Source organism: Echiichthys vipera, assembly GCF_963691815.1.
Source record: "Echiichthys vipera genome assembly, chromosome: 6".
Taxonomy (NCBI): domain Eukaryota; kingdom Metazoa; phylum Chordata; class Actinopteri; order Perciformes; family Trachinidae; genus Echiichthys; species Echiichthys vipera.
The window spans coordinates 12,558,311-12,583,657 of NC_139831.1; the positions used below are offsets into that span (position 1 = coordinate 12,558,311).

Sequence of the window (25,347 nt, forward strand, 5' to 3'; positions counted from 1 at the left end):
CAAATTCTTCACTAAATATATTATATGAGTCTGGACAGAGAAGGATGTAAACTTGACTAGTTGGTAGAGGCGGACAGCTTGTGCAGTAATTCTAGTTGATCTAGAATAATGTCTGGTAAATTTGAATTATGAGGATGTTTGGATGCGAACAACTGGACCTGTGGACTATACTAGGACTGCAGTTATTTTCATAATCAGTTGATATTTGATTAATCAGTTCATTGCTAAATTGTTTCAGCATTACACCACCAGATGGGCTGTATTAAATAACAGGAATCTGGTCTTAAAATAAAGTTCCATAATGATTGATAAGACTCAAACTCACCTCTGCGTGAGGTGGATTCTCAAATACAGCAGCCCTAAGGAATACAAGAACATATGATTAATGATGCTGACTCTGGACCACGTTGTTTAATAATAATAATGAGTTGCATTTTATATACCCAAAGATTCTTTAAACATATGAAGGCAAACAAAAACAATCTACTAGTCTCTGAAATGGTCCTTTTGAGAAATGTGGTCATGGAGAGCATTTGATGTGAATAAGGGTTTCCAGAACAGCTACTAAATGTGGTGATATTGAGTTGTCTGCAACAGTGTCACATTGAATCATAATAAGAATCATCTTTGTTGCCAAGTATGTAATCAGATTACATACCAGGAATTTGACCTGGTGATGTTGTGCTTAGCGGAGCTATACACTTAGAAAAACACAGAAAGAATACACAAAATTTAAAAGTAATACACAGAAATTAGGCGTGACCAGTGGCAGATTAATGTGGTCATGGGCCCCTAGGGTACTGTCTGTTTCATGCTTTATCAGAAAAAACCCGCTAGAACAGAAGAAGAGTCTCCAACCTTGGAAAATCCTGTCAATTTAGGAATTTTCTTTGGTAGATCTTGGTCCTGCTGTTCTTTCAGTCTATCACATTACCTTTCTGACATTTTGCCGCTATAATGTCTAGTAACAGTGAGTGACGTACCATTTAACAACAAAATTGACCTTATGGACCCGGCCACATGATGGCAGCTGATTGGGTAAATGTGTCCCATATCTATCCAATCAGTCACTTAATGTTTCTAAGAGCCCCAACAGAAGGAAAGTTTTTGTTCCCAATGTATTAAAAAAAGATTAGAATAGTCTGGTCAATCTGGGGCTCCTGCATACCTGGGGGCCCTAGGTTGCAGCCTAGGCCAGCCTGTGCATTAATCCACCTCTGGGCGTGACAACAATATAAGAAAAATAATTTAAAAGATATAAATATAGGATATAAAAGCTGGGATTAGCTCCAGCCCCCCGCGACCCCGACAGGGACAAGCGGTTGAAGATGAATGAATGAATGAATATTTGCATTGTCTGTATGTAAATAGCTTGCATTTTGTTTGAAGCCACTTCAGATAAGAAAAGCATCTGAAAGATCTTCTAACAAAGCACCGGGTCCCCTACACAGAGTCAGTGCTGACACCGTGTCACCAGATGGCGGTAGTGAGCACCGAGGCCATGCTAAAACTGACAGAGGAAAAAAAAGAAAACACAAACAACCACAAGAAAAACCACAAAACCAAGATGGCGGTGCAAGAGACAGCATCTCAACTGTCCATGGCTCTCAAAGTCCAAGAGTACCCCACCCTGAAGGTAAACGAGAATTGAAACTGCCCTGTAATAATAGTCTAACGATTCTTATGTGTGCCAAAGACACGGTGTGTTTGATGCTGTTTGGATAAACGGGGATTATAAGTTAATTTGATAGCAAGAGACTTAGCGAATTTGACAGGGTGGCTAAACGTTAGCTTAACCAGGTAACTTAGCAACGTCCACTAACGTTCGCTAACGTACCTGTATTGTAAAAACCATAGCAAAGATGAAGTAGTTCGATGAATAACAATAGCCGTTGGCTAGTTATTTGTCTGCCTACTGTCTTAATGAGTTCGTATTATTCATGTCAAGTGTGTAGAGGGCCTCAGAGCTGTTAGCCTAAGTGAAAGCCAGTTGTTTTTTGACAAAATGGTCCTTTGACATGAGTTATGAAACGCCACTTGACTATACTTAACGTACATCTGTTAGCGAACATTTATTTTACGTTCGTTAGCTGTGTGGCCAACGGCAATTTAACGGTTTTGCTATCCTATGTTCTCAACCGTTGGCAGTGTAATTTCAACCAAATGATGGTTATAAACGTCAAAATAACCGTCACAACTGACAAAAAAATGTCACAACGTGGCTGCTCTGTCTATTCAACAACCAGCTTTGCGTCAAAGAAATTGCAGTTGCATTCGCGATTTGGCTGCTAGCTATAATTTGCTAGTGGTGAATCCAGCAGTAGCCACCGTTTACCTTCGCTAAAAGATGGGATAGCCTACCAGATAACGTAATAACGTCGAGCATGCAAATTCTAGCTGGCCTGGATGGAAGATGGATGGGTTGAAAACACCGTAACGCTACGCTGTCAAGCAGAGAGAATCAGTCCTGTGAGTTTAGCGCAGTGTCATCACATTGCTGCTGCTGCCTCTCTCTCTGCACTTCAAAATGGCCAGCGAGAGAAATCACAGCCGCTGCACACACGCACCCTTCCTCCATTCTACATAACGTTACTGCGACACTGCTAAAAAAGACGAGCTGAAACAAGCCCAGGCTGTCCAAGAAAGCGTCGTCGTATAAAAAGCACGTTTGTGAGTAGAGTATGTATTGGCAGCTTTTGTGTGGTAACTAATGACATGCTGTTATCATGATGAATGTAGCGTGCTGCTGTCGTATATGTGTTCAGAGAAGCATGGCTGTGGTTTTAGGGGGGTATGTCTGTGCCTTTGCCTTGGATGCTGCAGCAAAGGAAGATGGGCACCATTTTAAGACAGCAGTGATGGTTATAATTGGTATCAAATGGGGGTCTACAGCTGGGGGAGAGCAGTGTTGATTACATTTGGAGCTATATTGAGCAGAATTATAATATCACAACGTTGCCTGACACAGACACTGAGGAATCTGCTAATCTGCATTACAAACAAAAATGCTATGGCGTGGCTATTATGTCCTTGTGGATGTTTTGGATATTTTCATTCAGATCAGTGTAAGGTTTTCCATAAGCACTGTTAAGGGAAATTGTAAGCTCATTTACATGTGCATAAATGGCTAGGCTTTGTGACCAGCTTTTTTACCCAGAATGCTGAACATACAGGCCCATTACAGTGCAATGATATTACAATGCTGCATATATAATGTGTCTGTATTCAAGCTAAGTCAAAATCATCATTCAGACTTTCTTAAAAAAATGCCTAATCCATTTAATGATTGTGGTTACTCTGATTATCATTGAGTAATGTGCACTGCTTGGAGTGGGCTTGCAGGCTACATGACTCTCGCAATGAGCCACCTCCCAACAAATCATGAGAGACAACTACTACAGCGATAATGACAGATTTACATGTCAAGTAAATCAAGGTTGTATGGAAAAGAGTGATAGTAACAAGTAATTCAGTACACCCTATAAGATATGAGACAGTTAAATAGTTAATTTCCAGTTTATAGATTCTTATGTCCAGGTTTGAATGCTTATGCAAAGCATTTAATTCCTTTGAAATCACATTCAGCACATGACTTTGCTACATTTAGATATAGATTTACTTTATTGTTAAATATATGGGACAATATTTTGTTCCAGCAGCAGGTTATCTGAGTCTTACACAGGAATAGAAGACATTTATAAATAGAATACATATCTAGAAGAAACAAATATATTAACAGAAAATAAACACAATAAATAAAATAAATAGCCCAATAGCATAGCATACTTTATATCTGAATATAAGATGCATAGAATACACAAGAATTGCCTAGCAGGCACTGTGAAAACACTAAACTAACACTACTAAACGATTAAAAGGTAAACAGAATAGAAGAACCTCAGGACAGACAACAAACATTTACATAATAATCTTTATAGATTTATTGTGTGTTGTATTGATGACAGATTTTACATCAGCTGTTTGAAGCACAATGTTTCAGCTTAGAGTGACATTAGACAAGTCATGAGACGGTGGTGGAAGGTTTTTGAAATAGCAGAACAGAGAGTGGATGTGACAGGGACTATAGATGAGAGAGCTCTGAGTTTTCTGCTGGACAGAGGTGAGGTGTTTCTTAGCTGATCCAGCCATGCATGCACAAGCAGTTGACCTACTCTCTATGGTCTTTAGCCCCATTATATTGTTGATTTATCTTTCTCTACATCTTGCTGTTATCGTCACAGTCTACTGTATTGGGCCACTGATACTCATTTTATGAAGTCATTTTTTGATATCTGGCCAAGTGTGTCACTAAAAATCAATATTTGCTGGACAAACACTGACAAGTTGAATGTGTCAGTGGCAAACCTTGATCTTGACGAAACCCTCAGGAAGAAAAAATGCTGGAGACTTTCATAAAACCAGACTTTTTCCATCTTCTCCCTCACATACAGTGGACACACACACCTGAGCAGAATAAGCCCCCTGTTTCTGTCAACAGGACACTAATACATATTTACTAGTGCATACAAAACTGTTCTGTGTTGCAATTTAAATATCTGAATCATTTGATCCCATTCTGTGCTTTAATTTTGCACAGAGCTGATTCTTATATTATATTCTTATAGTTAAAATCCCAGCAGAGCAGCAACATTCTTTATTGTTTCCTGTTTTGTTGCACACTTAAATAATTTTCCTCCCCAGTGTTAGTGACCTGTGAAATTAACTTGCCTCTAACTTTACAAAAAAAAAATCCTTGTAATGGATCAAGGAACGCCTGTTTCTTTAATGCGATAACTCAAAAGGAACCACAGAGGTCAAATGAATCTGGCTCACAGGGATCTGTGAAGCCACCTTGTATTCAGAATCAGAAATACTTTAATAATCCCCGGGGGGGGGAATTATTTTTGTTACATAACTCCAGATCTACAAACAAAAAATATTATACAGACTAATCATATATATTAGAAAAGACTCAAATTTGAATTTACAGAAATGAATATTTACAGGAGTGAAGTAAATACATGATCAAAGATTGTCTGTGAATGCAGATCTTTTTCTGCCCTCACTGTGGTCAAGGTGACAATAAACCAGAGGTTTCATTATTATGATATCGTCACAGTATGTATTAGGGAAACTTTAAACAAGATTTGTTAAGATGAAGGGGATCATGTTGATAAGAGAGGTACTAGAGCTCTTCATCCTTACTAACATTATACCAAGTGCAATTAAATGTAGCAATGTCTGAATATTCTGTAGATGGCAGAAGCAAGGAGGACAGGATTGTTGCAGTGTGATAAAGTAGGGGCCAGTTATCTGCTTCCTGCATTAATTTGTTTCCATTGAGTTTTGATTCTCATTTATGTCATGAAATTAGGCTAGAAGACAGTTCACAGGTCATAGAGCACACTGCTGGTAATCTTACTGTCTTTCCGAATGCCGGTGACATTTTTTGAGAAAAAAGAGTCTTTGCAAAGTGTATTTGTATTTGGGTAGACTGTTTATTCCTGTGTGTGCTCCAGTTTCTTAAGTACCTGCAAACTGATCCACCGTAACACTCAATGTGGCACAATACAATTTTGTTTTGTTTTGTAGAGGATCCATTATGGCTTAGTCATCGAAACAAGCCTCTACCTTTTGCAAAATACACACCATAATCAGCTAGAAGTCATTTTCATATGTGCATGTACATAAATAATGCGTTGTAAAATTTAAATGCTTGCTCTTTGCCTGTTACACCGAGTGAAATAGCCCATGGCCTTGTTGTTGCAGGTGCCATACGAGACTCTGAACAAACGCTTCAGGGCAGCTCAGAAGAACATTGACCGGGAGACGAGTCACGTCACAATGGTTGTTGCAGAGCTGGAGAAGACGCTGAGCAGCTTCCCAGTGGTCGACTCTGTGGTGTCACTGCTGGATGGTGTGGTGGAGAAACTCAGCGCCCTGAAGAGGAAGGTGAGGGATACAGATGTACAAACACACACACTTTGACACAGCATTGTCCTCTCTATCAGCGTTCAACAAGTGTTTTAATGGATAGATGTGTTTTGTTGTACAGTAAAAGCCAAGATATTTGTTTTAGTTTATTTAATTCCAGACTGGCTAAGGCCTTGCCATGTTACTACTACTTTAGGGCCATCTGCACACCAAAGCAATACATTTCCATGTTGAACATCTAATATTTTCATCAGCAATTAAGGATGTAACTGTTAACCTGATTATAAGCATTCTTACTGATTACTTTTTTTTTGAAAAAGGTAAATACATCTCATGGAGGTGACACATGGAACGACATGCCTTTTATTGGAGATGCTTATTCGAGACCTTAAGCACTAGCAAATTGCATGTGTCAGCTGTGTGACTCTGGCATACTCGTTGTTGCTCCGTAGCTGGCTGTTGTGGGAGCCGCCCAGCAGTCCGTCCTGAGCCATGAAGTAGAGGAAAAAAAGAGCTGAAAACTTGTTGCAGTAGCAAGAGATCTGTGACCAAATAGGCCGTTCCACACACAGAGTATGTCAGGCAGACATACAGCTGACAACCTTGCAGGTAGATGAAGGCTCAAACATGCAAGCAAGCAGTTCCAAGAGAGTGGTTGCATGTATCAATGACAATGTACGCAACATTATGGCTGTACGACCAGTACCAGTACGCAGCTGTCCATGGAATGCAGAATTAATGTCCAAGCATGCCGGGCACGTGAACTGGAGTCCCTCCCTGCCTGCTTTTCCATTTACAGTTAAGGTCTGCTATCAGTCAGAAAAAAGGTCCAAATTAGCATCCCTACCAACTGTGCTTTTATATCAGACTGTCAGTGTGTCAAATGTTTCTCTTTTAATTTAATTATGGTTGAAAACTGTTTGGATGATGGACACTTTTGACTAACAAAGGCAATTACCCTCTGTCACTAATCACACGTATTTTGCCTCTGACTCTCTGTGTTATTGTTTTTCTTGTGTTGTGACTTTCTAACTAATTAGCAAATTTTACAATAGAGGTATTGCCGCCATTATCTCTGTTTTCAGAGGGCTCCTCATTTACAACATTGGGACTACAAAGATAATCGGAAGTTGGCTTAACATAGATCAATACGTATATTCGGCCAAAGAGGTTGTACACTAAAGTTTGCCATTGTGTGGTCCTGCAGTGGTAACCTGTAGTTTATTTATGGAATCCTGCTGGATTTGACATTATCTGAAAAGGACAACCACTGCGCACCCGGAGACTGACCCACTGACTGAGCTGCTCTAATAAGTTAAATGAAAGTTCCTTTATAGCAATATGTAGTAACCAAGTTAAAGTGTGTCACTGATGTAACAAGTTGTAAGTGAAGTGGTCATGCGGTCATAAAATGTCTGGAAAGGCTGTTAAAAGGGTATTAGATTTAACCTAAGAACTCCAGCATACACATGTATAGCCAACTGTTAAAAGCCACATTACTCGCCCCTATTGTCAAAAGCACCCTATTGTGGCTGTGGTTTGTCTCTAACGGTTTAACTGTGACTTTGGTGGATTGTGTTTGTCAGTGATGGAATGCTGCCTGGCTGGTTCTTCTATCGAGCCTTTCTATAACAACAGACAACAAGCAATCGAAACACATTTCTGCAGTTATTTTTTCCTTTGTGTCAACATGCTGTCCAGTAGTATATAAACCCTGAATTGATTGTATTGAAGGCTGGGTCATAATAGACAGTATGCTGGTGTGCTAGGGCCTTGGAATTCAGTTCCCTCCCATGTATGTTGTATGATCCAGTCCGACTGGTGTAGAGAAAAGTAGTCTTAAAGTCAAGAACAAAATCTCCAAGTGAGAGGTTATTTTAGTCTAATTTAAATGTAGCATGCAGCAATAGGATTACACAGTGTCCCTTGCTTTTATGTTTAGGAAACCCACCGTACCATCATAAGAATTTATCTACGGGATCTACAGGAAGCTGCTGTTTAGTCTGGTCTGTCCTCAACAATGTTCAAGGTTTGAAACATAATCGTTACGCCCCTGGAGTTGGGGAGAAATAATCACGAGAGTGATGGTCTGCTTGTTTCTCAGCAATAACTTTTAGTTGTGAGTTTGCAAAACATTCCAATTTAAAACATTTCAATATACTATATCAAATAATTACATATTTTATAACACACACCTATGTAAGTAAAGTGCACAAAACATACATACAATAGTGCCAATTACAACGTACACATTAAAAGTGCGTGCCTACTATCTATGCTGCGTTCAAAGTTGGAAAGCATGGCGGTGCCGGCTGCACATGGCTCGCTTATAAGTTTACCTATGCTACCAAGCGGGGACCTCACACACACACACACACACGCTAAACTGCTAAAATATAACTCTTATTTACTCAGAATCAAGCATAAAACCCTCTCGAAACTCTTAACAGGCCTAGTAGGTTATAACAATCAAGTCTACTCTTTCTCACACCAACAACATACCTGTAAGTTGGGAGAAATAATCACGAGAGTGATGGGCTGCTTGTTTCTCAGTAATAACTTTTAGTTGTGAGGAAAAGACCGCAAGTTCTCCTGGTATGTGGGCGGAGACAGAAGCAAACAATCTCCAGATCTCAGATTGAGACTGCCTTACAGATCACAGAGAACCTTTTACATCCTGGATAATACCACAACGAATAACAAATCTGACAATATAACAGGAAGGACTTTTTAAATGTTTTAACCCTTTCAAGATGTGACCGTCTTTATGTATTTTATCCACTTTTTGGTAGTTTATCATAATTAATTGTATATGATCTTTTTACGATGTCATGTAGGCTGCAGAGTCCATCCAAGCAGAAGACGAGAGTGCCAAGCTGTGTAAGCGTCGCATCGAGCACTTGAAGGAGCACAGCAGCGACCAGCCGGCCTCAGTCAACCTGTGGAAGAAGAAACGCATGGACCGAATGATGGTGGAGCATCTGCTGCGCTGCGGATACTACAACACAGCTGTTAAACTGGCCAGACAGAGTGGTATAGAGGTAAGTGTCTGTGTGTGAATGATCTGTTTCGTATCAAGGTCCTTAAGAAGACTGAGTAGTTCTTTGAGTTACTCTTCTATTTTTGCTTTTGAGAACATTAAGACAAAACTAAAAGACTCACTTACCCTGGTTAAACTCTGTCAGTTTAACGTAATATTCATTTATTTTGTGTGTTGTGACTTGTGATCTCTTAATACTATGCTTAACATTTGTTTTTGTGTTCTTTATTAATCCATCCACTTTCTTGTATTTTTAGGATCTGGTCAACATTGAGATGTTCCTCACAGCGAAAGAGGTGGAGGAGTCTCTGGAGAGGCAGGAGACGGCCACCTGCCTAGCCTGGTGCCATGACAATAAGTCCCGTCTCCGCAAGATGAAGGTAGCTCATTTACAAGAGTCAGATTTCACCTCATGAATTCCAGTTAGGGCCTCACAAATACTTTAAAGCCATGCCCATGACAAACAAAAAAAGTCAACCATATCAAAGAAGCAGACACATATAGACACATTTCTAATTGGTTCTGTATTTTTCATATCTCTGCACTTTCTATACAAGAATCAGCAATGTAATGCTGTTTGTTCTCCGAAACAGACCTGTTAAGATTTAATTACTCTTCCTGGTTGTGTTTCCCTTCTGGCAGTGGCAGCAAGTTACAGTGTTAATCCTAAGATTATCCTATTAAACCAGAAAGGACTCAGTAGAGCGCAGACCTCTGCCAAGACATAATAAGCTTCCCAGTTAGCTGTTACTTTGAGAGTCAACCTTGTACTGAATAAACATACCGAATATAGCTAGTCCAAGTTTTAAATGCTGACGCTTGGGGAAAATGTCACTGATTCTTATTCTTGTGAGAGCTTTTCCCAAGTACATACCCTAACGTGGTAGAATTAGCATTTTTTTTTTCTGTTCTAAAACTCATCTGGTTGATAAAATATAGAAAGGCATCTTGAGAATCTACCAGCACTGCAGAAGTTGTATGAAAGAGATCTTTTTCTGAAAGGAAAAATGGAAGCAATGATGTTTCTGCAGCACTTAAGTGGTTTAAACTTACTGGCAATGTTTGTCTGTTTCTTTGGCAGAGTTGTCTTGAGTTCAGTCTGAGAATCCAGGAGTTCATTGAGCTCATCAGACAAAACAAACGCATGGATGCAGTCAGGTAACACACACATGCATATACAGTATGTGGGCATTACACACTAACTGCTTTACCCTACTTACACTAATGTTTAACTAACTGTTTCCTTATTTGAACTGTTATTGAAGCCACTACGGACAATAACACATTGACCAATTAATACCATCAGTTAAAAAACACCTCATAAAAAGTAATTGCATGTTGGTAAAAGAAAAATGGGCTCTACAATCTACAATTTTTCCTGCTAGTTGTGAGTTTTGTAAGTGGCTCTCACGGCAGACCGCAAGACATGATCACAGCAGAGAGCTATGTATGTGACATGTCCCACTATGCCGATGGTGATTGGCAGCTTAAATCGGCTGCTCTACATATCATGTCTGGCAGACGCACAGTTAACAACCTTGTGTGTGGATGCGGTGGAGAAAGGATCTGGCATACGTTTCGTGGACAGCTGCAGATTTTGGACTACTCCACTGAGAAAGTAATCTCTATAAACAGATTCTGCATAGGAATGTAGAACCTGTAGAAAACAGGACAAGATTGGGGTAGCGTATGCAGTGTGGTTTCCGCTTGTTTCCTGGGTGAATCAAAACACGAATTGTCACTGAATGCAGTTTTTAACTTTTTTTTTTTTTACTCTTACCGTGTTTGATTTTGGTCCCAGGATTTTCTTGAAAATAACAGGACAGTGAGTGTAGCTCTCACACAAAGAAAGTTGAGTTCAGATGCCCTGAATACAACATTCAGGGCATCTGGTGTTCACAAAACATTAGGCCTGTGTGACCGTTCAAAGCCTGCAGCTGTACACAGACACGTAATGTGGAAAGTATGTCCGAGCCTCCCGGACAGGTGAACTGGGACTCAGTTGGCTGCTGGTCGGTTAACGATTAATGATTGGTTAACAAGGATTGGCTATCTTTAAAAAACAAAAACAAATATCACCCACTGATTTTCTTTGTGTGTATCTGTTTGTATCTCAGACATGCAAGGAAGCATTTCAGCCAAGCAGAGGGTGGACAGTTGGATGAGGTTCGGCAGGTGATGGGCATGCTGGCCTTCCCATCAGATACACATATCTCCCCATACAAGGTAATGTAAATGTGTACATTTATGACTTTATTTTAGATATTGACATACGTTCAATATTATAGTATATTCATCTGAGCTTCTACAACTTTGAATTTAATTTACACAAAACTTGACTTGTTAATGCTGAGGCACATCATCCCACTCATATATTCTTCTAAGTGGATACACACCTTATCAAGTCATTGAATGCAGCTGTGTTTACGTTCTGTGCTCATGATGATGAACAACATGTGGATAAATCATAAGCATAACAGATACTTGTTCACTGGCTCCATTCTTTTTTAAATTAATAATACAACACTGAAATAATTTCAAGTGTGGAATTTGAAGATATGATAGCAAGAGAGAGAGTGCAGAGAAAGAGGTATAACAACAGACCAGCCACTAGAGGGCCTCTGTTGCCTTCTAGGAAAACCTAAATTCCCTCTTGAGTTACTTTAAACTTTTCCTTTAGTAGCTGCTATCAGCAGTGGTGTTGTTATTTTTAAACTTCCACTTAAAGATCCTCTGAGAAACAGAGTTGTGCAATGGCACAAAAAACAGCATCTTGTGCCAATGTCACAGAAGCCCAACTGAGAATCTGTGTCCTCTGCCAACATCTTTGAAGGGCTACACATTATCAGTTATCATTCTGTCTTTAGAAACAAATACATTCACTTCCCTTTACATCCCACAAGTGTGTGAGTGTCACATATGAATGAAGTAAGGGACAATAATAATGTTGCCGCCATAGCTAATAGCCGAATAAAGGGATTTAACTGCAACTGTAACTAACTTTAGAAAATGCATTTATATTATATTATTGTAGGTTGTCTTTTGTAGTGAAAACACTTTGGAAAGCAGGGAGACATTTATCACAGTATGCTTAAAACAAACACCTGGCAATTTCTGGACTTGAAATCTGGAGTTACTGAAGTTCTTCTCAAGTATACTATGCTTATTATCAAAACATTATTGTCTGCATTGCCTCTATCGTGATTTTTCATGACATCACTTATATCTGGTTTTCGGAGAATTAGACACTAACCTGATGGTATTGTTTCTGGAGGCTCTCAAGGACAACACACTGTAAGGGCTGCGTGTCACTCGCTCCTGGGATTTGAACATCCTGGCTAAAGTACACTGATTACTTGGCTACTGTCTGGTGTGTGTTCAAGGTTACATCACCCCACTGAATACAATGTAGTCAGAAAATGTTTGGGGGATAAACATTGTTTGTGTAGGAAACAAAATAGCATGTTGGAGAAGAGTTCATCTGCACCTCTAATTCTCAGAATTATAAAGTACTGGGTCTGACATCTGTCCTGAAATGACTGTTAGTGTAAAGCTCTCTCTTTTGTCTCTCATTTTTTTCTGTTCCTTCAGGATCTTCTGGATCCAGCCCGCTGGAAGATGTTGATCCAGCAGTTCAGATATGACAACTATAGACTGCATCAGCTGGGAAACAACTCTGTCTTCACTATCACCCTACAGGCTGGTCTGTCTGCCATCAAGACACCGTATCCTACCATTCTTTATGTCCAATAATGATTTACTTCTACCTTTGGATTTCACTTGGTCCAACTTTCTCAGTTGGTTTAATTAATTTGTAATGTGAATAAAACTAAATGGTGAAAGCTGATATATTTAAGTGTATGTATCTACAGTGAAGTCTATAAAATTCACCCACCAGATATCAAAATTTTGATCACATAACTTTTTCCCGTATTCTCTTTGCTCCTACTTTCTAAGCAAAGTGGAAATGCTACTTAATAAGCTTTGAAAAACTGAGTGGATTATTCTTTCCGTTTGTGTGTGCTGTGAGACCCATTTTAACATCATACATAGAGAGATGATTCCATGTATTTTCCTTAATGTCCATGCCCATTCCAGTCAGTGCTACAAGGAGGATGGTACCTCTAAGAACCCAGACTGCCCAGTGTGCAGTAAATCCCTTAACAAGTTGGCCCAACCGCTACCCATGGCCCACTGCGCCAATTCCAGACTAGTCTGTAAGATCTCTGGGGAGGTCATGAATGAAAACAACCCTCCAATGATGCTGCCTAATGGATATGTCTATGGCTACAATGTGAGTTCGCTTCATGATCAACTGCATCCAAATGTACAGTGATTGAGAGCTAAAGCTATTTCTGCATATGTTAAAACACTTTAAAATTCAGTATGGAAGCAAGAAAAAGTCATATAAATGTTTGTATTGTCTAATGTCTGCTAATTATCTCTTCCAGTCCCTTCTGTCCATCCGCCAAGATGACAAAGTGGTGTGTCCCAGAACCAAAGAAGTCTTCAACTTCTCTCAGGCTGAGAAAGTCTACATAATGTGATCACTCAGATAATCTGTCTGAGTATCACCATGATCGAAAATGGCCCGTCATTCATCACCTGTGACCCGGCCCACTCATACTCAAGAGAGCCACCTGTGGAGCTGTGATCCGATGCCCCCTCCCCCACAGACGCACCCGACTTTGCCCACAACCTCCTCCCAGTACATGATCGGCTCAAGTTTGATCGTTTCCTTCCACCTCCCATTTTATTACACAGAAACTTGGATCCTCTTCTTTCAGACTCTGTTTTAGATGTGGCTAGAGAACAAGAAGTTGATTTGATCTGATCCATTCAAGCACATGGACTATCAACATTGTCATCATCTTAATGGCCCTCGCTGTGAAGTTTAGAGACTACAGAATAGGACTGAGGGGGTGAAAAACTGCTAGGTAGATGTTTGATTTTAATACAACAAATAAAAACCTCTCAAGGTTACTTTGACTTTCCACTAGTGGTGTTCCTTTGTTACTAATATAATATGGCAGGACTCTGCTAAAGTGTTTCATTAACCAGAATAACACAAGATTTGGTCCTATTTGAAAAACAAACAAAAAAAAACCAATCATGGCTGGCCTCCTGGTCATGTAGTAGCATCCCAATCTGTGATGCATGCTGTTGACATCCTTTGTCTTCTAGCCATGTTTTTTAGTGGGTTGTTGGGGGGGGGGTATATGTTAAATGCCTCCTTTTTAAACTGCCTGCCTTTTTGCATTTCATCCCCCCCATGGTTGTGAAACCAGGGCCTGCAGTAGGCTCTTTTTCAGATGTAAATATTAGATAGGAGTTGATCATCCTCATGTTTTAAATTCAGAGGTTTTGGGGACAAGGAAGATGAACCTTCTACAATGATTGCTGTGTGAACTGAACAAGTCTTTTCTTGGGTGTTGTAAACCTGATATAGCCCGCAGTATCCTTGAATTAACTGGTTGTTCAGTAAAAATTCTCATTTCTGAAGAGATTGTTAGTTTCACAAACTTGGTTTGATCAATTATGGTGTATTTACTACCATAATGACATTTACGCAATATTCAAAAAAAGATAACCATCTTTGTTTTTTTTGTTTTTTATTATGATTCAAGAAATTGTCTTCCTTTTTTGTTGTGTGAGATTTGCCATTTTCAGTTCTCTTCAACAAATTGCTCTTGTTTTTACTTTAGCTAAGAGAGACGGTTTCAGTGAGTTTAGGATATTTATTCTGTTAAAATATGGAGCACTGGGTGCTTTTACTTAATTCAACATTACCCAAATAGTTTTAATTTCTATTTTTCCAACAATAAACAAGATAATAAAGAGAGAGACTGCAGACATTTGTTTCAGTCTTGTGCTCTGCATATGTTAAAGCTGCTTGCAGCACCAACTGTTTCAATGCTACATGTAGTTCCACACACATATCTGTCTTTATTTGATAGAAATGCATTCAGAGGCAGGGTCAAAACCTTACTGGCTAAAAAATCCTGCCTTTTCTTGCAAACTCAAAACTCTTTGTCATCTGAGCACATGACTGGTTCTATATGACTTAGAAAAATTAGATCAGAACAAGATGTGCACAAATCTGGACTTCATTGACAACAGATGCACAAATAAACCTTAGATTGGTAAAATGTAACCTTAAACACACACACACACACACACACACACAAAGCAATCCAAAAATGCAGTTTTATGTTAACATCTTGTGGTCAATCATTTTCTTCCATTTGTTGTTTATTGACAAACCAAAAGTTGCCTCATTTGTGTCCATAAATGATTTGGAACTGTATCTGTAAAGACACAGACTGTCCTGTGTATTTGTGTTGGTAGACTAGATAAAGGGATTGTTTCATGAGCAATATGCCTCATAAAGATTTCAGTGAACTTTGATTTCAGTGTTTCATTATTTGCAATGTCTACTTTGCTTTGTGGGCGCTACCAAAAGCATTACCATAAACTCTGTAGGTGTGACGAGATTAACGATGCTCTGCAACTCTGTTGACATGGAAATGCAACCAAGTGCTGCGGCTCTCACCTGAAACTACATCTCCATGGTCTGAAGAGGTCAGCGTTGTGTGGCCGTTTTTTGAGGGGTCCAGCAGTGAAAAGCATCCTTACAGATGGTAATAGACTGTGGTGTTGATCACTGAGATTACATTGCAACACATGAGCAAGATAAAGAGACGATATTCGGCAAAACAAATAACTTCATGATCAAGACAAAATCTGCAAAACTAAAACTTGATTTTGTGATGTCACCAAGGTGCATGGAAATTTAGCTTTGGGGGGCAATTGTTTGTTATTATTGAGCATTCTGTCAGATCAACAAATTGTCCAGTCTACGAAATGTCAGAAAATGGTGAAAAATGCCCAATTCAAGTTTCCAGAGCCTGATGTAACATCTTAAAATTGTTTTATTTGACGCAATCAGTGCAAAACCAACAAATGTTCAAGTTACAGGGGTATAAAACAGAAAAGCCATAAACCAGTTAATGTTACTTAAACCATATATATAGGCTACACCGCTCATATACATCTTTTTATATCTTGAGCTGGCATGTTTTTGTAATGTTGCCCTTCTCACTCACTGCTAGAAACTTGATTCTCAATTATGATTAAGTTATAACTTGTATACAACACTAAAAACACTGACTTTCAAACACACAGGGTGCCACGTTTAATTTTTGGTTAAAAATGTGGGTTTAGTTGAAACCCATATAGGCTAAAAGTCCTACTCGTTATGACCACGTTTCAGTTTCAGTTTTGTGATTGGGGAACTTCGTGTCCGGAAGAATGAGAAGAATACAATACGCAGAAAAAAAGTAACTTGTCATAAAATGAAGCTTTTATATTCACTTTGTAGTATGTAGCAATATCAGAACCGTGTTTTGATACCATGTGACACAGAAACCGTCCTGCGCCGACATTGTGCGTCATTACACCAAAATGTACTTTTGATATGTTTTGTCTATAGTACTTCACAATTATCTATAAAGTTTATATTCACTTATGAAAAGTTCGTTTTATACATTTTAAACAGAACAGTGGTCGTCTTTGTCACACAAAGCAAAGAAGAGTGGACCGGAAGAGGTGGTGCCAGTTTCCAGGCCGGTCTGTCGTCACACCGCGTGGCTATAAATACCGCGGCGTTCCTCTCGGTCCACCATTTTGAGATTAACGCAGTATTGAGCGATAACCTGTCGTTATTCAAAAATGTCTGACCAGCTTTGCAAACTGTTCGTCGGTGGTTTGAACGTGGACACCGACGACGATGGCCTTCGCAAGCACTTCGAGCAGTACGGCTCCCTCACCGACTGCGTGGTCGTCGTGAACAAGCAGCTGCAGAGGTCCCGCTGCTTCGGCTTTGTCACCTACTCCTCGCCTGAGGAGGCCGACGCTGCAATGGCGGCTAGGCCTCACACCGTCGACGGCAATTCGGTCGAGGTGAAGAGGGCCGTGGCGAGAGAAGACGCCAACAAACCAGAGGCCCTCGCAAAGGTAAAGAAAATCTTCGTCGGAGGCCTGAAAGACGACATCGAGGAGGAACATCTGAGCGACTATTTCTCCCAGTACGGTGAGATCGAGAAGGCCGAAGTCATCTCCGAGAAGGAGACCGGGAAGAAGAGGGGCTTCGGCTTTGTTTACTTCACCGATCACGACGCAGCCGACAAAGCGGTCGTGGTGAAATTCCACACCGTCAATGGACACAAAGTAGAGGTGAAGAAAGCCCTGACCAAGCAGGAGATGCAGGCCGCCAATAGGACCGGCATGCCACCGAGAGGAGGTAGAGGCCGAGGCATGCGGGGAAATCAAAATGGCTACGGCAGCAGGGAGTACGGCGGAAACTACAACTACGGAAATGGCGGAGGCTACAATGGTGGTGGTGGCGGCGGCGGCGGGTACGGAGGTTATGGCGGACCATATGGTGGTGGTGGTGGCTACGCGGACCAGGGAAGTGGCTACGGCGGTGGAAACGGCTACAACGAGTTTGGCTCCAGCTATGGCCAACACTCTTCTGGGTATGGCCCCATGAAAGTACCTCCCTTCGGCGGTCAGAGGAGCGGAGCACCCTACACCAGGGGGGGAGCCGGCGGCGGAGGGGGCTACCCGAGGGGGGGCTACGGCGGCGGCTACTAAATGAGTCTGCTCAAATCAACCACCCCATCCCCTGCCATAAATTACCTCCAGCCAGGATTTGGACGACAAAATCAAATTGAATAACGGGGCATCTGCCGTGAATCCAACAATGGCAGAGATACGAACACAGAGACCCCCAAATCATCTGACCTCAAACCCAAACAGGTAGGAAGGTCACTTCCCAGCAAACCTGATAATAACGAGCAGCTGTCGTTGCCGTTCAACTAGGACACGTTTAAAACAAAAATGAAGAATAAAAACACAGTGATCCCTTTTTTTATTATGTACCCACGCTTAATGCGTGTAGCTGTCGTTTAGAGTTGAATATTATTTTTTATTTGCGTTCAGTCCTTTTTGTTTTGCAAACTTTGATGTAGGATTGTTATGCTGATTATCCTAATATTTGCATTTTAAGAAATTAGTTTGTTTCCTGGAGTAAACTTAGTGTGATTTCAATGTATGAGGATGAGAAAGCATGTTTTGTGGTTTTGGATTTTCTAGCTTGTCATACTGATAAACATCTACTTGTATGATTATCTATCTCTTACTTATTTGAGTCATTCAGCAAAGGCGGGAACGTGATACTGCAGGATCCAGTTTTGTTTCCTCCCCCATACTGTGTTCAAACCTCCTCACGCATAGTAATAGTTTCAGCCTAAATATTGTTCATTTTTCATTACCTGTAGCAATATCTAATGTATATTGTATACTTTCATGTCTGGAGAACAAAACCTACTGTTAAAAACACTGCTTATGTATGTTCATTTTAAATAAAACGTTATACCACTTAGCTTAGTTATTTTACTTATTTAACCAGGCTTCCTCAAGTTCATCCACAGGTTTTATAAGTGACATCATCTTTAGTTACATGGCATCTTTCCCACAGTTTATTCCCTTACGCTCAGGTGGGTGAAATGGTTAAATAATGGTTGTAGTCTACCCACAGCCAATGCATGTAGGCTTTGTAGGGTTTGACCATGTTTTTAAATTGTTTTTTAGACATTGCTAATATGCCTTTTTTTATATTTTCCTATTACATATTTGAATACATATCAACATGTGGGCATGAGGGCTCTGATATTTATCTTTGATTATTCCTACTTCCTATTAGGTGTTCTTACTTGTATTCCAGTATGCTATCCCAGCCATAATAGCCGTAGCAGTTTGTTTGTAGGCTACATCAGGACCCTGTTGATTACCTGGGGTCGATTGTGATAGGAGTCTGAAATATCTCTTTAGGATATCCACATCCAGCAAACTAGGTATGTAAATCAACCTGTCTTCACTCTGTGTTGGTCAACCATGTATGGAATATCTTTATATGAGATGGTGCTTAAGTGTGCCATTATTTAATCTTAAACAACGTAAAACTTTAATCATAGCTTAATGCGTCATTATATAGCTAATCTTAAAATAAAAACAAAACGGGGGGGTTACTTGATTTGGTCTTAAGTGAACTTTAAGTGGGTGGAAGGGGACCCAAATGTTGTTCCACCATTAAATGACATAATGGAACGAGTAAATTGGTGTCTCTTCCAGAAAACCATGCCTGTCCAGTTTCTCACTCCAGTTTTTCTCCCATCTTCTCCAGGTTGCTACGGTAACCTGGGCACGAGGAAATCACCCCCGAAAATGATGGGGTGTGTCTCCACGCTGACATGGGGACCGGAGAGTGGTTGTGCCTTCTCCCCCTCAGGTGAAGTCAGTTTTCTCACAGGATTCCCCAGAGTGGTCTAAATGAAAGGGTATAACATGAGTTCTATTCAGAAAAGGTTTTATTGAATATATAGTTATAAAGTTTTGGGAGAATTTTGATAACACAGTGCCCTAGAGCAATCGCAAATGTTCATTTATCTGACCATCACCAATTAAAAAATGGGCCTACAATGTGATATTTTGGAGGACTTACAAGCCGGACGAGGTCAGAGTATTTCGTATTAAACAAGTAAAAAGTGTTTTTTAATGATTTCTCCACTCACTGTAATTTCAGGCCACTTAACAATGCTGCTGACAATAGTGATAAAGTATTTGCACTTTGGGCACTGTGGGTTTCAAAATAAAATAATTATGTTTACTTGTGTTCAGTTTATTTTTTATAACAAACTCCACAAGTTTGGCCACAATATGGATGTATTTTTACAAATTAGGAATACCTGAACCATAATTATCAACACAATGGTGATTTTCTTTCCTTCTGTGGTATGTGTTTAAGTATTGTGAACGAGTTAATCTGCCATTCCGCACATGGTTCAAAAAGTGTTTGGAGGTGTAACATACTTGTGTTAATGGACATTTGTCGGCGACTTCTTTTAAGACATGGAACAATAATGGAAAGTCGCATGCTTACAAAGCCCTACATGTTATCTGCAGACATTTAAACAGGAAGTACAAGAGGCTGTCTCCAGAAGATTGATAAATGGAATTTATCTGTTACCAGTCTGTTCATGCTCATAAAACTCTCCTTAAACAGGCTCTGGAGGTGTAAATGAAGACCTCGGCCTGAGAATAATAAAAAAAAAAAGATTGTATACTTTTTCGAATAAAAGTGGTGCATTAGGTGTTTTTTTGCAGTTTCAAGTACAGAATATGATGGCAGCCCCGCTACTGTGAGGATTTGTCATCACAAATGATGCATTTGACCGAATCCGGTCCTGATGTTGTGATCCTTCAAAGTATTACTTCCGGGTCTAAACTTTGTATTTCTACAATGCTGCAGCAGTGCTGTGTTCCTGTTTGAACAGATTTCAGTGGGGGAAAAAAGCCGTCAAAATAGTAATTTTACTGCTTTCGTAACAATGAAAAGGTGTCCCATTATAGAAAGAAGTGATTCACAGGCCCGGTCACTCATTGTTTTTTTTTCTTCTTCTTTTTGTCCACCGGAGCAAGCGTTTGCACCGGGATATAATATTTTGAAAGGGTATAGCATCACACTGCAAGAACATAACCACCACAATTTGGTATTTAGGAAACTAAAGTGTTTTAATGTAAACTTGATTTAGCTGGAAAAATAAGATAAAACACAAAACCTGTACAATGCTGCAGTAATCCCTCGGTTTAACCAAATTTGAGGAAAGGGCACTCCAAGTCCTGTCCGATGTACCATGGGGCTTCAGGAGACCAGATGCATAACTTGTGACAGAAATATGCTCGACCTGGTGATTTGGAGTGTATATTTTACCTTTTGTTCTCTTACCTTTTTCATAGGATAATGGTTGACGGTTACTGATCATCCCATAGGAAAAGGAAACATCTGTTATGTTGGCCATGCTTTTTATGAATCTACAATAAATTATATATTTTTATACACCAAGAGGCTTATGTTACTTATTTGCATTGAGGATAGTGTGGTTGCATGTGTACACTGGTGATACCTGTCATGAAGGTGTCAAACTGATGGTCACACGGATCATTTTCATACTGTTTGACAGATGAGGTGAGGCCAAAGATCTGCAGTTGGATGCATTCATGTTTCGTTCAACCAGTTTTATAAAGTATCTTTTGAGCTGTTTTTTTTCCAGGTCTTTGCAGTACTGCAGTGTGTCCAATTCAGTGCTGCAACGTTTAGGTGCTTGTCTAAGTGACACTGGCTTGGTAGTGGTTACACCATAGTTTTTGCGTTTTGAGTGAAAACAATATAAAGACACTTTTGTAATAGGTATTTCTTCCATGTGTGTCCCTTTTTTTTAAAACCCCAACTGAATGGTTCCTGCCCTGTGGAGTTCTCATGTAACTAAACACAAGTTATGTTTACTTTCAGAGTTAATCTGCCATACTGCACATGGCTCAAAGTATTTGGAGGTGTAACATACTTGTGTTAATGGACATTTGTCTGCGACTTGTTTCAAGACATGGAACAAAAATGGAAAGTCTTATACTTACAAAGCCCTACATGTTATCTGTAGTAATTTAAACAGGAAGTGCAAGAGGCTGTCTCCAGAAGATAGACAAATGGAATTTATCTGTAACGAGTCCGTTCATGCTCATAAAACTCTCCTTGAACAGGCTCTGGAGGTGTAAATGAAGACCTCGGCCTGAGAATTAAAAAAACAAGATTGTATACTTTTTCAAAATAAAAGTGGTGCATTAGGTTGGTTCTTATGCAGTTTCAGGTTCAGAGTATGATGGCAGCCCCACTACTGTGAGGTTTTGTCATCACAAATGATACAATAGGTATCATTCTTCCTCATCTTTCAGGCAGCAAAAAGCATTGTGTGTATACTTTTTAACTGCATTTCAGAGCCTTTTTTTTTATTACCGAAAAGTATTTTCAGTCCGGCAGTTTACACGTTTACCATCTTGCCTTTGTTGTCTCACTTGTAGTTCAGTGAAATAGTTTGAAATCTTTGGCATGAGTGGGTACAAGACAAACAAAACAGGGATTCATACACACTTTGAGAAAAAAAAAAACTGCTCCACAGGGTACCTCTTTATAGTTGATTTGGGAGTCAAAACAAATCAATGTTCAAAGCAACCGAGCTTGGCACTCATGCTAAATTTAAAGCAAATGACAGAAAAAACATGACCTGGTTTAAAAGTTGGATGGTTTCCCAAAAGCGATACAGCAGCTTTCATGGCGACATGTCTGTGTCAAACTGTAGAAACTGCTAGAAGGAGCTATTGGCTAGTACTGACTCAACGTACGGGCGTGTTGCAACATGCATTAATGTCCTGCAGATTCTTATAACTGCAATGGACAAGCACTGTGAAAAGTCAGCAGGCTGGGGGAGAGACTGTCACAAGTTTCACTTAAAAGACTTCAGCTAACCTAAACCGTACACTAAGCCGACTGAGTCAAAACCACCCGAGTGGATCAGTACTACTTAACTGGCTCAGTGTAATGGTGCTTCATTATGTTTCTGCTGTGGGTTCGAGACCAGTATGACCAGTTCTCCCTGTCTGAGTATAGCCAGTAGACAATACACTGTATATTTTGTTTGCCTCTCCTGGAAGAATGATCCTCTGAGGTTCCCTCCATTTTCCCTCCTTATCTAAATCAAGTATCTAAGGACTGAACCTGTTTTACGCTGTGCTCACAAATTAAACCCCTTGAGGCAGATTTGTGATATTATATATCCTAAACAAATGTGACTGACTTGACATGAATTCTTAAAGCTATATCAGAGCTAATTAAAATAACCTCATTTCACAATTTAAAAGCACCAATTTGGGATTATTCAATGAAGATAATATTAGTTTGATATTGTTAAATATACATTAGTATGAAGAATTTAAAGTTTGGAAAGAAAAGATCAAAAAACACCTCAGCAAAGAAACTACTGTTTTAAGACCAGTGTGTCCATTCCACACTATCTTTAAGTAATGAATAATATAGATTATGTTAACATTTAAATATTGTGGAGAAGTATGTTCCTATTCAAGGTCTTGTCGGGTAGATCATGTCACTTTCCAGGCGACACACCAGCCGATATATTAGAAATTAATTTTGGATACAACTAAAATGGTATATTAAATAAGTGAATAATTGCCAATTTTCATTTCTAAAATTATAATCATTTTCCGTATCTCCTAAAAGCACAAATTATGGTGTATCTATAGAACATGCTGGGTTTACCGTGATAACAAGGGGATTGCTGGTATAGTAAACTACGCATGAGCCTTGCATTGTTCATAAAGTATCAATGATAAAAGACAAGGGGAACTGATCGGGATATATCTTTATAATGTGGTTGGTATTTTTAATGAAACAAAACAAGGTTTAAAAATCCACGCTTCCTTTTCTCCCCAGCACTGAAACCCACATTTCCGACACCACTTGAAGGCAGCAGTTGCGTGAATCCCTAACGAGCCAATGAGAGCGGAGATGTTTTCAAGATGACCAATCAGCGACGGCTACGTCTTACGGTCAAACGGCCCGCCCTGACGTTGCTCATTGAAGAAGAAGCAGAGGGACGGTCTCAGTTTACCATCCTCAGAAGAAATTCAATCATGACGGCCAAACTTTGCAAGCTTTTTGTCGGCGGACTGAACGTGGAAACCACGGAAGATGGAGTCCGCAAGTATTTCGAACAGTTCGGCGCGCTCACTGACTGCGTTGTGGTCATGAACCAGCAGCTCGGCCGTTCCCGCTGTTTCGGCTTTATTACCTACTCGACACCGGAGGAGGCCGACGCAGCAATGGCGGCTAAGCCACATGTCGTCGAAGGCCACGATGTTGAATTGAAAAGGGCCATAGCGCGAGAAGACGCCAATAACCCGGACATCCTCGCCAACGTTAAGAAAATATTCGTCGGCGGCGTAAAAGACCACATCGAGGCCGACAACTTGACCGATTACTTTTCCCAATTCGGCCAGGTGGAGAAGGCCGAGATCATCTCCGACAAGCAGACCGGCAGGAAGAGAGGCTTCGGCTTTGTCTTCTTCGAGGACACCGACTCCGCCACCAAAGCGGTGCTCACCAAGTACCACAACATCGGCGGCACGAAGGTGGAGGTGAAGAAGGCTCTCACGAAGCAGGAGATGTCCACCGGCGGCCGCGGGAGAGGTAGAGGCAGGGGGATGCAGAGCTATGGCGGCGGAAGAGGAGGTGGCGGCTACGGGGGCGGCTACGGCAGCAGCTACGGAGGCGGCTACGGCTATGGCGGGGGTTACAACAACGGTGGCGGCGGCGGCGGTGGTGGAGGATACGGGGGATATGGTGGCTACGACGAGGGAGGATACGACAACCAGATGGGGGGTGGATACAGTAATGGTGACTTTGGGGATGGCTACGGACAGCAGCACTCCAGTTATGGTGCAGTGAAGGGCAACTATTCCTACAGGAGCGGGGCACCGTACAACAGAGGCGGCGGCGGTGGTGGCGGCGGCTACGGCAGGGGTGGCTTCGGCGGCGGCTATTAAAGGGCTCCCTCCAAGTTTTGTGATGTTCATGGGGAAAATTCTGATTACAGCGAACTTGAATACACACACAAACACACACACACAGTACACATGCTCCGGGTGAGGGGCCTTTGTTGAGTTCAGTTAAGGGAGCAGTGCCCATCACCCACACTGAATGAATGAATGAGACTGGATCCTGGCTTCCCCCCACCCGGACACCCCATCTGTCCTCCTTATTCCACACATTATGGACTTTACTACTAGGAATTGTGAATTATTGAATTGTACTTTTGTTATGTTGGGGAAATACTTGCTTTGAACCATTTGTAAAGCCGTAATCAATGTCAGTCACTGCTTCTCAACTCAGTAATTGAGTTTGTTTGTCTTGCAAACCAGCCAGATGTGTCTGTTATTTTTGCATCATGAACTCAGGGTTTTAAGTAATGTTGGTGGCAGTGTCGGGCAGCATGGGACTCGATTGCTTGAGTTTCTTGATCTAAAACACTTTCGTGACAAAGTATTTTTTTGCGAGAAATGTCACAGACTGTTTATCTGTAAATTACCTTTTTTTCCACCCGTCCCATTACAGGCTTTTGTTAGATTAAAACAGTTTTGAAATCCATGTGTTCACCCCTATGTTTGATTCTGCTTTTATTAAAGTTTTTAATGTTTTGAAAATCTATCTAATCTTGCAGTCTTAATTCAAAAGGTGTGGGTTGCATTTCTGCAGATAATGCATTAAAATCACTTTGGTGGATGGCATTGATATTATCCATGCCATGGATAATCTGCCTCATGCATCAAGTTCATAAAGCCACCACCAGGAGGGAGTATTGCCTGTACATGTAAGCATTTTCAGTGCATCGGCCATTTTATACCGG

General features: G+C 40.5%; 3 protein-coding genes across 3 annotated transcripts; all 3 read left to right on the forward strand.

Annotated features, from left to right (window-relative positions):
- The first annotated feature begins 1,542 nt into the window (after positions 1-1,542).
- On the forward strand, positions 1,543-15,332 carry maea (macrophage erythroblast attacher, E3 ubiquitin ligase). Its single transcript, XM_083915745.1, has 9 exons — positions 1,543-1,636; positions 5,770-5,952; positions 8,772-8,975; positions 9,232-9,354; positions 10,056-10,132; positions 11,092-11,200; positions 12,566-12,699; positions 13,073-13,268; positions 13,426-15,332. Exons 1-9 carry the CDS (start codon positions 1,568-1,570, stop codon positions 13,519-13,521), a joined length of 1,191 nt encoding a protein of 396 aa, XP_083771871.1. The 5' UTR covers positions 1,543-1,567; the 3' UTR covers positions 13,522-15,332.
- A 1,301-nt stretch (positions 15,333-16,633) lies between these two features.
- Positions 16,634-18,419, forward strand: LOC310948424 (heterogeneous nuclear ribonucleoprotein A0-like). The gene has a single exon (XM_083915543.1). It carries the CDS (start codon positions 16,706-16,708, stop codon positions 17,627-17,629), a length of 924 nt encoding a protein of 307 aa, XP_083771669.1. The 5' UTR covers positions 16,634-16,705; the 3' UTR covers positions 17,630-18,419.
- A 139-nt stretch (positions 18,420-18,558) lies between these two features.
- Positions 18,559-25,142, forward strand: LOC310948423 (heterogeneous nuclear ribonucleoprotein A0-like). The gene is made up of 3 exons (XM_083915542.1): positions 18,559-18,891; positions 19,221-19,325; positions 23,376-25,142. The coding sequence occupies exon 3, from the start codon at positions 23,462-23,464 to the stop codon at positions 24,485-24,487; it is 1,026 nt and encodes a 341-aa protein (XP_083771668.1). The 5' UTR covers positions 18,559-18,891; positions 19,221-19,325; positions 23,376-23,461; the 3' UTR covers positions 24,488-25,142.
- The last annotated feature ends 205 nt before the right edge of the window (positions 25,143-25,347 follow it).